The following is a 19221-nucleotide window of genomic DNA, read 5'->3' as shown; positions in this document are numbered from 1 at the left end:
ACACCCAGCCTTAAAACTTGGCATACAAACTGAATTTGTGCAAATTTCACCTAATCGAAGTTCTACTAGATATGGTCATACAAATCACAAAACAACCCAACCTTGTACTTCATTAAGTGTTTGATCCATTTTGAGAATTGAATAGATACCGAATCCAAATATGAAAAATTAGAATCCAAATCATGTTATTATTATTACATTTTATACTACCTATTATTATCCTCTAAAACAAAATCTTTCTATTCTGCCGACATAAGGTGATTGATTTACACCATCTTAATAAAGATAAGAAAATATAACAAAAAAATGAAGAAAAAAAACAGATAAATATATTATAGAACCAAAACTGAACTTAGATTCATTCATTTCTTACAACACACTCATAATTCTCTCATTCTAGAGCAACAATAATCAGTAGCTGAAAATAAAAATTTACATTTATGAAAAGGTTAGGCTCATACTGATAGATTGGATTTGGATTGGGATCCTAAACCTAAAACAATAATCTACTAAATTCTAAAATTAAAAAAGATAGGGCAAAGATTTTTAGGGTTTAATTTAGGCATAAACGGATCCATAAGATAACGACATCAAAAGCACCGCAGCTTTTTCTTCTTCTCCCAATTTCTTCCAATGCGATCTCTGCATAAACACTTCTTTCCCCAAATTCAATAGTCTCTGCTTCATGCTCAAATTATCCCCAACCTTGCTTCCACCGCTTCCATTGCTCTTTTTCCCCTTTCTCGCTCCGTCTTCGTTGTTTCCTTTGCTTATCCCCAAAATCGCTCTCTTCTTCTTCCTGCTCCTGATCCCGCAAGCATTACACAGAGACTGTACAATCGAACAAAAATTAGATCAGATCAACGACAAATAAGTGTGATTAATCAGATTAATCGTCTAAAAATTATGAGTTGATTAGATTAGATTAGATTAGCTCTACCTTTGGTCCTGCAGGTCCGCCTCTCCATAGAGGAGTTTTGGAAGTTCCGCAATCGGCGCAGGTTTTCTTCGGACTGTTTTCCGATGAAACGGCGTTAGGGTTTGAATCTTCACCTTCTGATCCCTGAAATGAAATGGAAACAAAATGATCAGCGATTTGAAGCTCGTCATCGTGAATGATTCAAGTGTGAGAAGCTAATCGATGCTCACCTTTCCAGTATGATCAACCACCATTCTGATTCGATTCTGATCAAACACAAACGCGATTCCGATGACTGAAACAGAATTGGATGAATCAGAATGGAAGATCGAGCATGCAAGATTGAGAAAATAATGGTGATGATGATGATGATGAAGTGACTGTTTAGAGAGAGAGAGAGAGGGGGAGAGATTTATAGAGAGAGAGAGATTGGGAGAGATAGGAATCGTAAAGAGACACTGATATACTCCTAGAGACACACGCACGCACCAGCCGCAGCAGATCTATAAACACCAGATCTTTATAAATGCAAACTCAAAACCCTAAATTTTCTCCTTTTTAAATTACTATTATACCCTTCTCATTTTCCCAATTCTATTTTCACCCGCCAAAACATCCTAAAAATCGATAAAAGGCGGCACTGTCTTTTTAACCCTTAGATTCTATATTTTTCATCATCTCATTTGATTATTAAATCATCAACTGATCTAGGTGTACTACTATTGTATTACATTACAAAATATTTGTTTTCAGAGTATATGATTTTTTTCATCCTACGATATAAAAAATTTAATAAAAAATATTTTATTTAGATATCCATAAATTTAAGTTAGATATAGATATTTAAAGCAAATAATTTTTAATTTTTAATTTATTTTAAAAAAAATAAAATAAAAAGGGATTAACATTGAAGTATGACTTATGACGTTAGATTAGTTGTAAGAATTAGTACTCAACTAAGTTAAGGATATTAGAGTGTTCATTTTTTATTTATCATCAAAATTAAAAATGTATACTCTATTTGATAAAATTAAAAGGTTAATTTTTAATTTTTTCAGTTGAAATCAATAAAATCATATTGTAAACTTTTTTACTTATGACTTTTACTTAAAACCTATTTGAAGTGGGTTTTTAGCTTATAATTTTAACCTTTTATTTTTCTTTCATTTTTTATTCTTATCATCTTTATGAAAAATTACTTTTATCTTAAGTTATTATAATTTAAATAAAATAAATATATTTTAAATGTATGAACAAAAAATATCAAATTGTATGTCTAAAAAAATTATAAATCGTTTAATTTAATTTTTTCTTTTTTTTTTCTCTTTTGTGTTCATTTACCTTTTTCCATTCTCATCTTTAAGTGATTATAACCATTATAATCTCGTTTTCTACTAACTTTACTCTATTATCCGTAGTTCGTGGATTAAATTTATATGTATAAATACATGTTAATGTTATATTTAATTTTACATACATATTAAAAATTATTTATAATGGTTATAATTATATTTAAAAAACTAATATAATAATAATATATAAAAGATTATACAATTACTTTATTTTACATTTATCAATTATTGGAACTGCTTTTTATCAAATATTTTAATTAAATTATAAGCTATTAATCTTGAGTTATAAATTTATTTGTTAATTTATTATTATCAACTATTTTTACCAAAAGATTTGTAATGGTTTCCTCTATTATGATATCAAATAGTATTACATAAATAAAAATTTAAAGATGGTACATAAATAAACATTGTAAAACAATATTATATATATCATTGCCTTCGATGATCTAATGGTGGAGATTTGGGTCTCGAGAATGTGCTCCTTTCAAGATATCAAATTCAAATTCGAATCGATCTTTGAATGGGTTCAATCCTCTAACTTTAAACAAAGCCCCCGCTAATGGATGGTGACTTTGGTCCTCTTAAATTAGTCGGTGGCAAGATCGGATACCAAGATTTCAAAATATATATATATATTATATATATTATCAATCAAAAAATTTAAATTTGTGAGTATTTTTAAAATAAAAATATAATTTAATAGAATATACGTTTTATTAATTAACAATATAAATTACATTGTCAATGTATATTCTTTTTTGTCCAAAGATAAATACGTAGAATTAACACTATTTAATTAATTTAAATTTATTTTTTAAATAAATAGTAAAATAATTTTACATTATTATTCATATTGAATTTACCATTCCAATATGTCACACAATTAATTCAAAAATATTAATGTAATTTGACAGAATAAAAAAAGGTATTTAGTTAATATTGTAAAATTATTTACACCTACGTGCATATTATTTTTTCTTAAATAGTAATTTAGTTTTTAAATCATTACTCTTTTATTAGTTGAATTTGTAACTATTCAAATTAAATAAAAAAATTATAAATTAATTTCTCATTTAACTATTTAAGATCTTTCTAAAAGATTAAATAGTTGGACGGAAATATAATTTAATATTTTTAATTAATTTTAATGATATTAGGACAAAATTAATAAATAGAAAGAAAAAAAACTTAAGGACTAAATTAATAAAAAGAGGATAGGTTGAGGACTAAATTGTATGTTTGTTTTTATTTATTTTTGTATATTTGTGAGTGTTATATAATAGATGAAGAAAGAAGAAAATTTTATGGAAAATTGTATGTATTGAAAATTGATATAATTAAATTTTTAATCAATATTATTTATGTCTTTTAGTATAAAATTCACTTGAATAAATCATAAAAGCGAAGAAAAAAAATATTGTGATATAAATAATTTTATGTTAGAGGTTTTGTTTTCGTGAAAGAAAATAATTAATATTTATGAGAGTATTTATTAAAAGTTGCAGAAAAACATGTAACATAATTAAAATATATTGATAAAATTTATATGAAATGTGGTATAAAATGGAGAGAAAAAAAAACTTTAAGACTGAATTAACTTCTTTTGTTTAAATATTTAAACCGTTCATTAAGAAGATAATTGAAAATTTAGTTTTGAGGTGCATGAGTGGCACCTTGAATGAACATTGGTGGTCAAGGTTGGTTAATCATTAACAGCTGTACTTCATTTTACCCGAATGGTACCGTTGCAATAACATATGCAAGAAAATAATATTACTACTAATGTACACTGTAAATAACACAAAAGACAAACAATACGATGATGGGGTGATCGCAACCATACATGTCTGAATAGGTAAAAAGATAACCACACAACGGTAGGGAAATATCACGTTATTATTATCATTTCTTCGTTAATTTATATACCAACATTGACATACATAAATCACGTGTTGTCGTCAGAGACAAAAGTACGACTGGACCGGAACGTTTGTTTTGTGTGCCTCTGTGGTTGTCTTATGGCCTCGCTTCCTCTAAATTCTAATACGCCATTTAAAATTTCATACATACACCATCATTGTAGATTTTCAGAGATCTAAAATTTCATTCAATTCTATGAATTTATCTAAATAATTATGTATAATACTATAAATACTTCAATCATTCAAAATATTAACTTAATATATAAAATTATGGGATCAAATCATAAAACATCCCAAAAAAACGAGTTGGGGGAATATTCAATAGTCAATTGTACATTATTTATATTAGGACATATATCTAGTTACGTAAACTCAAATTGTGTTACTTATACCAAAATACAAATATAAAAAGTAAAAATGAAGTTAAATAACGTGGAAAGTTGAAATGCAAACTACTTAACGAGTATGTTTTTATTTTCTTTTACATCTTTTTAAACTCGATTGTTGTCATATATCTTAAAGACAATTATATATCTTGTGTGTATGGGTTTGTTGTACCTATCACCAAATAGAAAAAGGTTTCGCTTCATTTATTTCTTGGAAATATTTTATTGTATTGTTTTGTGCAGAGCCAAGATCCTAGTTTAGGGGTACAAATTATTTTAAATATTTATTATTATTATTATTATTATTATTATTATTATTATTATTATTATTATTATTATTATTATTATTATGTATGTAAAGACAGATTCATATCATGTTCATACTCAATTTAAATCTTCACCGTATATATGTTTGATTTGTAATGGTTGAATATCTTCAAACATAAAAGAATGAGTGAATTTTGTTGATTTTGAAAAATAATATTCAATTAAAATATATTTGATACAATGAATTGTTTAAAATAGTTTTGTTATTGGAATAAAAAGTAGGCAGTAGAATAAGCAAAGAAAATAAAATCAAAATTAAAAAAAAAAAGATTTGAGCATATAGGAAATAAATAAATAGCGGGAAAAAAAGGTAAGAGATAAGAGAATTATACCGTAGATTTATAGAAGTTTGGCATAACCATTTGACCTACTCTTCTCTCCAAGAATTTTTTTTTTGAGAGTTTTCACTCTAAATTTGAACTTTCACAAATTATGTCCATGAACCTTCTGACAAATAGACTGAGGTTTTACACTGACTATCCTCCAAACTAAACACGAGATGTTATATTATAGTAAACTCGAAATAAAGAGAGAGCTTTTACACCAAGTGTAACTCACGAACCAAATAGAGATTTTGATGGACAATTTCACGAATCAGATGTGAGTTTTTACACCATACACAATCTACGAACCAAACCAAGATTTTCATAGTTAAACTCTGAACCAAATGAGAGCTTTTACTAGTTAAGCTCGCAAACGAAACAGTAATTCCTTACAAGAGATAAATTCATCTTGCACAAATTACAATAATGCCCCAAACAACATAATACACGAGAAATATCTTAGTGATATTCTTCACTCTTAAAGTACTAAGGCAGTTTAGTGAAAAATTATAGAAATGAGAAAGAGAAGAAAATAGGTCAAAATATGATTTTTAGTGTAGTTTGAAATTAAGGAGAATCCTCTATTTTAAAGGTGAAAACTCAGGCTCAAAAAAGAAAATTATTCATGGACTTTTTAATACTCAAAATCGATTATTCACCTGTCGTCGCACACATGTCAAAAACGAGACAATAAAATATAGTTTAGGGAAGTGACACTCAAGTCGTATCGCAAGTATGGGTGGTAAAACAGGTCGTGGTCCGTCGAATCGGCCCGCGCATCCGCCGAAAAATGGTGAGTTGGGTTGGAATTTTGTGTTTGTCTGCCTGTTCAGCCCGCCCCGCGTTAAGTCCACCAAAAAAGGGGCGAATTGGCTCGCCAGCCTAGTTATCAAGCACTAAAAATATTTATTTTGGTTGGTTGGAGGTTAATACTTGAAATATAGTTTTTGAACTCTTGTTAATGGTTCTATTTTAGGTGAAATTTATTGATGGTTTTAGAGTTCTAGTTTCTATTTTATGCTTTCTAATTGTTGGTTTGATGCTTTCTAATTAAAATATAAAAAAAAAAACTTTTAATCTATTAAAAAAAGAAGAAGAAAAATCTTTAAATAATAGGAGGGCAAGTCCTTCGTCCGCCAACCTATCACCTTGGCGGGATGGGCTATATTTTTAAACCAAATTTCACTTGGCGGGTTTGTCCGCCCCACTTTTTTTTTGGCGGACTTAAGACGGGGCGGGCAATCTATTTTTCCACCCCTAATCGCAAGGACTCCTAATTAAATTACCTAAATTTATAATCAATAAAGTTATAAAGGAGATTTTTTTAGTCTGGACAGTTTTAGAGAAATTCGATAAAATTGCGTATGAGTAAAAATTAATCGATTTGCTGAATTAACAAATATGAACTATTAATTATACGATTCATTCTCTAAGTTCAATTTTATTTATGTTTGACTATATCATACATCAAGCAAGCTTCAATCGATCCTAACCAAATTTTAGTTCTTATTATCTTATAAAGCATCACGGTTAACAGTGAGTTATAGTTAAATAATCAATTGTAGTAAAACTATAACATATCGAATATGCCCTAAGGAACCATATTCTAGCAAACTAAATCATATCAATTATATCGTTATTTTAATTAAACGTTAAAATACAAATAAAATTAATAGGAAAAGAGTAGCAATAATGAAATTAAAGATATCGAATAAAAACTTCAAGTTTTGACGAATTGATGAAACAACGAATCAAAAAGGAAGTTTAACCGCTCATGTGAGAAAAGTTTTAAACAAATTTGGTGTTATTAATTATGTAATTTGGCCTCCCTCCTTGTGATTCCTCAAGTGAGAATAAATATAACAAAGGTTTGGAGTTTAAGAGTATCGGGTTCAAAAACATAAAATGGCCTAACATAAAACATAAAATAAATTTTGCTTCAAAAGTCCAGGATGAACAAAGAAATATTTGTATAACCACCACTTTGAGTTAGCTTTTGGCACTAACATAAAACATGTAGGTTTTTCTTTTATCTTTTGAACGCCTACTCGTACGCGTCCATCTAATATTTGTAGTCACTGAGCAAGCATCAAAATGCAATTTATTTCAAAAAATAAACTATAACTCATTTATGATTCAAATAAATAAACATATTTAAACACGCAAATTAAACCAAATATACCTTTAAAATTTTGAAGTACAATGATAGAAAAGAAGTGCAAAAATGCCCTAATCAAATTCTGATGGTGTGTGAACTGCAAGTGCACGATTTTGTCAAGTAATTTGAAAGTTCGATCCCATAGTGAGATGTGTGATTACCAAATTCTATCTCAACTATGATTATCTAAGGTGATCACAATTTTTGTTTGATGCAGAATATAGAATAAAGTTTTAACATTTAATACAAATTAAGACTAGGAATTATGATTCGTCCATCTAGATTTATCTCTACGGTTTGTGTATGTTTTTAATTATGAGAAGTTCTAAGCAAATTTTTATAGAAATTAAGATAAAAATGTGTGTCACCCACTTTCGTGGTGGTGTGCGCATCTGAACATGTTTAAGGCACATCTAAATAAATAAATCAAGAGTGTTTCATTTTTTCACGTGATGACACATCTTGATTGTTTTTCAACTGAGATCAAATCTCCTTGTCATTGGCGCCTCGAACACAGTTGTTTAGCAACTCACTTTCGAATGCCGATTCATTATCTTTCAATACATGAACGACATCTCTATTGACTTTGCTTTCGCAACTACCATAGACGTGAAAATAGTACTCGAGTTCTAAAATAAACAAATCCTAAACTTCTCGTAATTTCAAAGACAAAAATTTAGTAGAGACACGTCATAAGATAGACTCACATAATCCATTGTCCCTAAAAATATATTCACGTATAGTGAGATGAACAACAACAATAATAGATAATGGAGAAATTGCATGGAAAGTGAAGGATGGAAGTTAAATAAAATAAATTATAAAATAATAATAAGATGAAAGCAACAATCTAATAACAATATTACGAAAATGCTTAAATTTGCAATGTAACCAAACTTAAAACTTAAGAAAATAACAAGTTATTGCAAAGATTCTAGTAGAAAGTGATGAAAATGAAAGATTATAAGGCCCTTACTTATACTAATTCGAAGCCTAACTACTAATTTTTTGCACTAATTTCGTGTTTAATGATGACTTAACACTAATCATAAAGAAAATGGAGGTTAAATAAGTCATAAGGTCACAAACTTAGCCAAGAAGTCAAGAATCCGTAACTGTCTGAGGTGTTGACGCAGATCGTGTCAAGCAACACGAGCTAGCCGTGTTAGCCTCAGGTTGTCTATATGGAGGGGGCTTCAAGGGGAAACATGGCTCGTGTCATGGTACACGGTAAGGCCATTTTTTCCTCTGACATTTTGTATTATAAGTGATTTATTTTGTGCAATCTTCGCTCTTTTTGTCCCGATTTGCTCCATTGACTTCTTATTCCCTTAAAATAAATACAGAAGACAAAAACACATAAAAACAAACTAGAATGCTTAAAATACACATGAAATCAAAGGTAAAACAAACAAGAAACATGATACATTTACCACCTATCAAATACCCCAAACTTGAATAGTTGCTTGTCCTCGAGCAACAAGCTTGCTTAGGAAGAATTAGCATCAGGTGAATTTCGGTATTTCAAAAACTCAAAAAGATGAAGGATTTGTCATTACTCATATATGGTATATCACTCCAATTAGATAAGCTTCAATTTCCCCCGTACTCACCAATAGGTATTACCGGAACACAAAACCATAAAATAGATATTGTCAATACTTTCTTACTTTAGCCACATATCTAACTACGCTCTGGACTTAAGTCTTTTATCGATTTTCTTTCCTTTTCATTTTGACAGTCAAATTAAGGCCCTTTGAATTATGACAATCATCACATGTATAAGATTGATCGATAATTTTTTTGTTTAGACACCAAATAAGCAACAATTGTTATCCTTATTTACTGATGAAATTACACACTTTTGTGTGTTTATTTACTGCCCACTTTGGGACGAAGTTTAGGGTTCAATCACCGTTGGGATGAATAACCGGGTGAGGGTTACCCAACTTAGAAGTTGTAATTGCCTTATACCTTTTTCTTCATCATTTTTGCGCTAATTTTTTTAACCAATCATACATACGTGTGAATCTAAAGCGTGTCAGGCATGTCATAACAAATTACTCAGGAAATACTTCTCAAAATTCGAGTACTATAGTATAAAATAAGCATTAAACTCGTGACACTTTTGGAAAACTAAAGGTGTTCGAGTAATACTAATTTTATCGGTTTTCCACGGGTCCCTAAACTTAGTCAATCTTCCTAACAACCATATATACTTTCTCAATAAGTTATCAAAATCATGAGTCTTTTCAGAGAAAAAAATTGTATGGTTCAATTTTTGGGTGCTTTAATAGTGGTATATGCAACTTTATTCAATTGAAACTATCATACCAGCACAGAAATCACACATAGACAAAACAAATAATACATTAAAATAAGGGAAATACCCCCCCAATCTAAGTAAGGAAAAGATAAGAGAAAACTCACAAAGTGTCTCATTGAGGAGGCGGGAAATGCAATAAAAGGTCACGTGGTGACCTTTGAATGCCTTCCACCATATCACATTGTCGTGCTTGTTAAACCATTTGTCTTTTTTGTTCCTTTCCTTGCCTTTGTTGCCCTTCTTTCAGATACTATATTTGGAGTGCATCCATCCCCACTAATCCTGATATTGACTTGATTGCTCGGTTTCCTGATAGGTAAGGGGGCTTGGGTGTCACCTTTGTCCTTAGCACCACCTGCATGGTTAGTTTCATAGATAGGAAAACCATTCTCCTTATATTATTCTTCATAAGGGTTTCCAATAGTATATAACCAATTTTTCTTAGCTCCTTTCCAATAGTATATAACCATTGTGGTAAATCATCCCCATGTTTAAAAGGGGCTCTAAACCATATTGTGAATGTCCCGTAATAGGGCGCTCGATGTCCCCATTGAAAGTGACATCCAACTGATCAACAATGGGGATAATCAATGCCCCAATCACAATATCTCTAGTGGCGGAGTTTGTTACGCAACTCATTTGTTGGACCAAGAAAGCAGAAATATTAATAGAATAGTCATTAACCATGACATGGAGTAGATAAAGTTCCCTAAGTTAAATATTCATCATGTCATCTCCTATAGAAAATAGGGTGTGTGCAAGAACAGCCTAAATGTACCTAAAAATGGGATTTTGGATGTGGGAGGCTTTAGCACTCCTTGCAACATAAGGGGCCTCACCAACAATTTGGGCCCAAAATTTATTTATGTTGATATCCCCTAAGGTTTTAATCGAAATCTCATAATCTGAATTGTGCATCCGGAAACTAATAGTGCCAGTTGTTTTCAATCTAACAGCTTCATCTTTGGGGCCATCAGCCACTTTAAATTTTTTTAACTTAAGAGTACATAAGAACTATAAGGTAATGTCAGAATAGATCGAGAAATTAGAATGCACAAGATAGTGCAACCCTAGATTTTTCAACAGCATATCAACATCATTTTTAAGCCTAAAGTTTCAAGGGTCTCATCATCAGTGTACCGAGTCGATATTATTCTCCTCTGAGAAAGTAATTGATACCTTTACGGATGCTCTTCTTTAGTAAGTATGAAGCCATGGGGGTTAATGTTTGATAAATTTCTCCTTATTCTTTTTGGCCTTGAAGTATGTGGTCGCTTCCCTTTATTTTCCTTTTTGGGTGCCATGGTTGAAGATTTTTGAAGATTTTTTCAAAGTGCTTGGAAGTGAGGTTTATTTTTTAATATGGTTTAGAAGATGATTTGGGGAAGGTTTTGTGAAGAAGGTTTGTGAATTGGGTATAGGAAGGTAGTATAGTTTGAAGCTTTGTTGTTTATTTTTAATGGAGTTTTTAGGTTTTAGGTTAGAGATGAGAGAGGTTATGTTGGTGTAAGCCCTAGAGGCCAATACTTTTGGTACTTGTATCGAATTATTTATTAATAATAAAAGGCTTTTTCTTTATTATGTTTGTTTAATAAATCCCTTAGAATAGCTAGTCCGTTTAATGTATCAAGTGTGACTTAATCATGAGATCACATTAAACATAAGGACACTATTCTTGAAGTATTCGTAGTCGAGCTTTATTGTGAAGTGGGATAACATTAAAGCATTAAGACTATTATGTATATAGACTGATGATCACATCTCATGGATCATGGATAAGGAGTTATCAAGTCTTAAACATAGGTATGAATATTAAGAGTAATATTTATACTGGATTGACCCGTTATGAGAATATTATATAGAATGTTATGCAAAGTGTCATAAGTTATTCTCATGGTGACAATGGTGTATACCACCCTTCGACCTGAAACCACTATGGACCCTAGATGTAGAGTCGAGTGCCTTATTGCTGATCAAACATTGTCCGTAACTGGATTACCATAAAGACAGTTGATGGGTACTCCACGAAGCATGCTAAGGGACATAAGTGACCTAGATGGAATTTGCCCATCTTGCATAACAGGATAAAAGTCTATGGGCCCAACATTGCACTGGACAAGGATGACACGGTCTATGTCTTGTGTTTAATATAGACATAAGGGCAAAAGGGTAATTGTACACATAAGTATTATCACAAAAGGATTTATCAGATCACATGATATTTTCGTGTCTTGGGTAGCAGTGATGTGTTGCTAGATACCGCTCACTGTTTATTATGTTAAATACGTGATTTAATGTAATTGTCAATGCCGCGAAAACCTACAGGGTCACACACAAAAGGACGGATTGATGAGAGATAAAGTAACTAAGGAATACCGTAATGTACGGTGCACTTAAGTGAATTATAGAACATCATAAGGTACAGTGTACTTAAGTAGAATACGAAATATGGTAAGGTACCACGCGCTTAAGTGATTTTGGCATATTATAAGATATGGGTCACATACACTTGAGTGGGCTTTTTAGCTTGCAGCCCACACAAGTGGTTCTATAAGTAGAACCCTTGTGTAGAAGCATTTGAGCAGTTGCAATTTTATTTCTCTCTCTCACTCAAAGCCTTCATTCGTAGCAGCTAGCACTGAGATTGAAGAAATCCGTTTGTGTGGACTGAGTAGAGGTATTGTCATCGTTCAACATTCGTGATCGCTCCGTAGATCTGCATCAAAGGTTATAATCTCCACAAGAGGTAACGATTCTATCACTGATCATGCCCATTCGTAAGGATCACTAAAGGAGAAATTTTAAATTCCGCTGCGTTTTGGATCACTTTTCTCCTTCAGTGGTATCAGAGCCACTTACGAAACCATGCATCTGATAGTCGTTTATTTTCTATATTTTATGTATTAATACGATTAAAAGACAGAATAAATCAAAGAATAAACGAGTAATTAAATTTGGCATCATGTGTGTACGATTTGGATGATTGATGTTGACTATGCTTCGGAATCCGACATTAGTATGGTGAAGCAGCGATACATTGATCGTCCATAGGTTATGCAATTGAGATCGATCAAGTTATATATATGATATAAGTAATCCTGATGCAAAATACGATATATATGATATATTGTTTCTGTTTCGTTCATTCAAACACTTAATGGTTGTTTTCCTTTGAGCGATCAATGGTCGTTTGCTTCTTGATCCGACATTAGTATGGTGAAGCAATGACGTGTTGATCAATCATACTGAATCAACAATCGAGGTGTGTTTTAAGGTCTGAAATTGGTGCATTAGGTTAATGACGGCACAAGGGTTGTGTTGTCAAATAGTTATGCGATTAGGGTTGTGACTGCGCAAGAGTTGTGCTTTAAAGTATCAAGTGTTGATGTGAAAAACGACGTCGATTTCAAATGAATTGTTCATTAAAAATTTCGGCTATGGTGCGGACCCCCGACTAACTCTGCGTAGTGTGATCGGTCGTCGAAATTTAATTTGGTTTTAATTAATTAAAAGAGTTAAAATTAATAATAATAATAATGTGTTTATTATTATTGTCTTGTGGTGATCGGTTATGGCCTTAGTTTTCCTTTATTTTGTTTTGGGTTTTTAAAATACGACCTACGTGTCGTGCCTCTCTTTTAATCTCTTAATGTAACTTCTTTTCTCATCTCACTCCCTTGTATGTAAAACGAGTTTCTTTTATGTAATGTAATATTATGAAGAAAGAGAAGAATTCAATATCAAAGGAGGACAACCTTGAAGATCTTGTTTGGAGAAGCTTAGATCGTTATTAGATTAGCTTAGGTTCTCTCATTGGCTTGGGAGAACAATTGCACTAGGGGCCATAATTGTTTCATTATGTATGTTGATGCATGTGAATGTACATGTGAGAGACGATTTATATGATAAATAAGCTAGTGAGATTAGAATAATTGCAAATTCCCTCAAATTAAATATTAAGTTTATGTTTTCCAAGTTTTAGCACTCATCAAGACTAGTATCGGATAATGTAGGTTTCGCCTACGCGAGGTGCATGTTTTATATTAGTAAGGTGCGATGGGATAATTGTAATATCCAATTGCTAAAACAATGGGTCAAACTTAACTAAACAAATTATAATAAGATTATATATGTTTAGAAGCAAGAGTTGGAAATGATCCATGTGATGGATTGGAATAAGGAGTTATTCACCCAACTAAAATATTCGAGAGTTGTATTAGATACAATTGGAAGCAGTTCCTACCTAAATAACCTAGTTTTGTGTAATTCGCCTACACGAACTTAAAACAAAGTGAAATCTGGATCTCGACCCACTAGAAAATCTTCCAACGGGATTTTCCGAATCAAATGGTGAGGGTCATTTGTTTTGAATAAAATAGTGGGAGCATATTTAATTAAAGGCCTAATTAAATATGTTATTGATACTTATATTTTCATTATTTTCATGTAGATTACCATGATAACAAACACCTCTAACGATATTTTGCGATCAATCCTTGACAAGGAAAAATTGTTTGGGACAAATTTTCTGGATTGGCACCGAAATCTGAGGATTGTCCTCAAACATGATAAAAAGTTGTATGTCTTGGAGAAACCTGTTCCTGAAGAGGAACCTCCTAGTTATGCACCTAAGGCAGAAAAAGATACTTATAAGAAGTATGTCGATGATGCCAATGAAAATGCTTGTCTCATGCTAGCTACCATGAACTCAGAGTTGCAAAAGCAACATGAGAACATGGCAGCGTTCGATATGATCGAACACCTGGAGTTGCCCTATCAAGAGCAAGCAAGGCATGAAAGGTTTGAAGTTTCAAAAGCCCTTTTTCAAGGCAAGTTAGCTGAGGGAGCCCATGTAGGTCCACATGTGCTCGAGATGATTGGATATGTGGAAAACCTTGAGAGGTTGGGTTTTCCCCTCGGAAAAGAACTTGCGACTGATTTGATCTTGCAATCGTTGCCAGATAGATTCAGTCAATTTGTCCTAAATTTCAATATGAATGATATGGACAAATCTCTTCTTGAAATGCTAGCCATGTTAAGAACTGCTGAGCAGAATCTGAAGTCAAAAGGGAAGTCCATTCTGATGATCGGTGTCACACCTTGGAAAAAATGCGATCCCTCGCGATGAACGCGGAAAAAATGTTTGTTCGAACAGAGTCGCCACCGAACTTTATTCATTCCAATGAAGGAATAGGAAAATATCTATAAAACCTTTAAAAACAGAATAATGGTCGTCGCAACCATATTCTGGTTCGGGGGTGGATTACGCAAGGGGAAGGTATTAACACCCCTCACGTCCGTTGTACTCAACGGGAACCTCTTAGTTCAATTTTGTGATTTGAGTGTTAACTTATGTTGTTTGTTTTCTTCGAGTAATTAAAGTTGGTAATAGATATGGATGAAGACCTCTGAAGGGAGAAAAGGGAGGTTTTTTATTAGTGTGCTCGCGAAGATACAACAATCTCCTGCCTACGTATCCTTATGGTGCAATAAGGAAATCAAAGCATTCGTAGTTCGGGCACTACGAATAATTTGTGTGTTTTGTTTGATGAACGACTGTGTAGGTCGGTGTTCTAAAGGCTAAACATGGGTTTGTCTACTCTCGGTGGAGGCTCTAGTACTAGTTTGTTGTGCGCATTAGAAAGGATTAACAATTTTCTTTTTGAAAGAAAGGTTTTGGTCACACGGGGTGACAAGTTGGATTAATGTGTTTGAATGTTTTGTTTGACTGGTTTCGATCGCACGAGGGCGAGAAAAGATAGACTTGATGTGTTGAGATATTTTTGGTTGGATGACGATTACTCGGATACTTGAGTAAGACAACTCGTATCCTAATAACCGGGAAAGGAAATAGATGACTCCAGACCGCTTTCTTTTCCATCCTTAATTGTAAAAGGATTTTAATGATGATTAAGGTATTTCGAATGGATGACGAATACTTGGATAACCGAATAAGACAACTCGTATCCTAATAATCGGGAAAGGGAATAGAAGACTCTAGACCGCTTTCTTTTTCATATGAGTGATTATGAAAACAGGTTTATGTATGATTGATGTTTTTTAGAATAGACGACAAATATTTGAATGGCTGAGTAAGACAACTCATATCCAAGCACTTGAGGAGAGGAATCGAAGGCTCAAGACCATCTCCCTTTTTGTACAGTTTATTGTAAAAATGGTTTGACTTACGGTATGAGTTGGCGGAAAAATGACAATTGTTCGACTGACCGGGTAAGAGAACTCATACTCAAACAATTGAGGAGAGAAGTCAAAAACTCAAAGTCATCTCCCTTTTCATTTCACTTATTATGAAAATAATTTGATTTAATCGGGGTTTGGAAGTTTGTAGAGGAACGACAATTATTTGACTAACCAAGTAAGAGAACTTGTATTCAAATAATCGAGGAGAAAAATTGAAGACTCAAAGTCATCTCCCTTTCGTTTCTTATTATAAAATGATTCAATTTGTTTGTGCTTGAGTGGATAGAAGTGACGACTATTTGACTAACCGAGTAAGAGAACTCATATTCAAATAATCGAGGAGAGGAATTGAAAACTCAAAGCCATCCCCCTTTTCATTTCCAAATGAAATGGTATTTGATTGTGATTGGGTATTTTAATTTGATTTGGATAAAAAGTACTCGACATTGGATCGAGGTTTTGAATTTGTATTTACGAATGAAGTGGATTTTATTTAGTGAATCGGTCATCTAGTCGATCGATTAACAATCGACTAGGTCTCATTGTAAGAAAGCCCAAGAGTAAGTTGTGTGAGGTTGATGGTGATGCTAAAAGCGATCGACTTACAAGGGTGTTTGAAAATGGACTCGACTTTGAATCGAGAATTGTGTGATTTGTGTTTTTGAAATTGGTTTGGATTGATGATGAATTGGAATGAAATTGAATTTGTTTGAAATGATTATGAATTGATCATGAGATAAGTCGGTCCATTTTTTTAACAAAACTAATTAATTAAAGCCTGTTAAATTGATTAATTAAATTAACTAAAATTAATTATCAAAATGACTTTAACTAAATCAGATAAGCAGGTTGATTAAAATTAATTAACTTAATTAAACAAAAATTTAATTAATTGATTAATTTGATTAGAATGGAAATGGAATAGGTAACAATGTCAATTTAAATTGATAATGTACTCAAAAAACTAGTTTGTACGTGATGACCATAGGATTAATGTCATACGTAAAAAAATCATAACGCGGTGAAATCGTACGATTAATTTGTTGAAGTTTGGCGGTAAATCGACATGAAACTGTCGAATCCGTGATCTAAAATTACACTCTTGCACAACTCACGTAATGAAGTAGGGACAAATTATTTATATTCGTAAAGATTATTGCAAGTCCCAACATGAATTTAGTGGCGGCGTAACGAAACTGATATTGCAATACAACCCATATAACTTACATAACCAACACTCACAATGAACTAGTTAGTCAATACACCAATGCAATAAACTTAAATGACAAATAATACAATTATATTTACAAAACAGAGCAAAATAAGTAATATATATAATGGTTAGTAGCAATTGCACAAATATATCAATTCTAAATCTATAGACCGATACTCAACTACAATCCACCATATCCATGGACACATTTCCATCTAAAAACAGTATTAATCCAGCACAGCTTTTGCACACAGTTAATATGCTTGGCATAGTACTAAATATTAATATATTCACATAACCTAACCTGCATAATTAACATATTAATTCAAACTTTCCCAAATTCAATGCCGCAAAATTAACATATCTGTTTGAATCATTCCAAATCGAAAACAAAAACATAACACCCTTATATTTTCAAAGAAAAAGAATTAAAACAGAAACGAGTTTTTCACCGATGAGCAATGTGGCTATCAAATTCGTCTTACCGGTTTTGTAGGGATGCGTCTTCTTATAGTGAGTTTTGTTGGTGAAAGGACCTTATCCGCCAAAGTGATCTTCGTCTTCTTCATAAGCATCTCACACAACTCAAGTTGCCTACAACAGCTTCATCCGTTAGTCGGTACTCCATCAGAAATGGAGTTTGGAAACTCATCGATTTGCTCCACAAGCAACATCGCCATCAATTCCGTTTACCAATTTGCATCTGGAACCACCTAAAGAAACTTAAAAGAAATGAGTTATTCAGAACGATTAATTCACTTTGATGACGGAAGCGGTACTGTCGATCAAAGAGTGAGATGAAGGTTATGTTATAGTGGTGCGGTTGAAGAAGAGACGGGAAGTGCGGCTGCTTGGCTGCATCCGTCGGAGGTTGTCGGGTTTGTGTTCGAAGGTGAGACGACAGAAGCGGTGTTCGCCGGCAGAGATGAGTTGGGTGAAGGCGCGACGGTTGTGTGTTGGTGGTGGAAATAGAGGTAGAAGGGTGTAGTTGGAAGGTGTGTTAATGGCGCTGGCGGTGGGAAGACGCGGCGCCGGCGAAGGTCGTGTTTTTGAGCGAAGAAGAAACTTCTTCTTCTCCTTTTTTAGTTTTCTCTTTTTTGTTTCTTTGTAGCAGAGAGAGATCGTGAGTGTTAGGTGAGTGAGTAGTTGGTGAGAGAGAGGGTGAGGTGAGTGTGATTGGGTGATGGGGATGAGGTGAGTGAGGTACCCTTTTTAATTTCTTTTTTTTTGTTTTTATTCGTTGGTGAGGTGTAGAGAAACGGAGTGGGAGACGCGTGTTTGTGAGCAAAACCTTTTCTAATCTCTTTTTCTTTTCTTGTTTTTTTTTAACGTTGAGTGTATGAGAGAGGGGTGTGAGGTGAGTGTGGTGAGAGATTGAGTGGGAGACACGTGTCAGTGAGGTGTGAGCCGAAAGAGGAATACGTGAGTGAGTGTGAGTGTGAGTATGGTTGGTGATAGTGACTTTTTTTCAAAAGATCCGTTGGGGGATCCCTTTCTCCCAAAAGTAAACACGTGTTTCATGCGTATTGGAGAATGAATATTTTCCTTTTATTCATAGCACATGCTAGCTAGCATGTTGTGGGCTTGATGGGCATAGGAATCCAATGCTGTTAATTTCCTCTATTTTGAAACTATTATTCATTATTTTATTTATCAAAGAAAACATACTTATTTAAAAACCTAATCAATATTCACACTACATAATAAAAAATCCTAATTAATAAATTTGAATATTTAGACAAAGAAACAAAAAATAAAACGATTAAATGTGCATAAAAGTTAGGCGCTAATTTGCTCGAAAAATTAAATCAGACGCTTTAAAATAATCAGCACAAAATATACTTATTGAAAAAATAAAGTGTTTCTTTTAATTCCAAAATAATTTTTCACTGGTTAAAAGGCTCGGGCGGGTCAAAACGCAATCGAAACAGCCGCTGAAAAAGATAACGGACACACCAGGTTAAACTACGTGAACCGTAGGTTAATAATACTGGTGTCTGCAATTTTAATTTTGAAACTTTTTACCCGCTGATTTTGCATGTTCTTGAGAAATGATTTAACCAATTTGTCTGTATTTTCAATAAATTCATT

The 19221-nt window shown here is 32.6% G+C and overlaps 1 protein-coding gene across 1 annotated transcript; it reads right to left on the bottom strand.

Moving 5' to 3' along the window:
- Nucleotides 1-307: 307 nt before the first annotated feature.
- LOC127073236 (GATA transcription factor 16) lies at nt 308-1425 on the bottom strand. The gene is made up of 3 exons (XM_051014367.1): nt 1150-1425; nt 941-1063; nt 308-831 (listed from the first exon to the last, which is right to left on the bottom strand). Exons 1-3 carry the CDS (start codon nt 1171-1173, stop codon nt 559-561), a joined length of 420 nt encoding a protein of 139 aa, XP_050870324.1. The 5' UTR covers nt 1174-1425; the 3' UTR covers nt 308-558.
- Nucleotides 1426-19221: the final 17796 nt, after the last annotated feature.

The sequence above is a fragment of the Lathyrus oleraceus genome, chromosome 4 (genome assembly GCF_024323335.1).
Source record: "Lathyrus oleraceus cultivar Zhongwan6 chromosome 4, CAAS_Psat_ZW6_1.0, whole genome shotgun sequence".
NCBI lineage: Eukaryota > Viridiplantae > Streptophyta > Magnoliopsida > Fabales > Fabaceae > Lathyrus > Lathyrus oleraceus.
The sequence above is the reverse complement of the archived record's forward strand: the minus strand, read 5'-3'. Positions and strand labels throughout refer to the sequence as shown.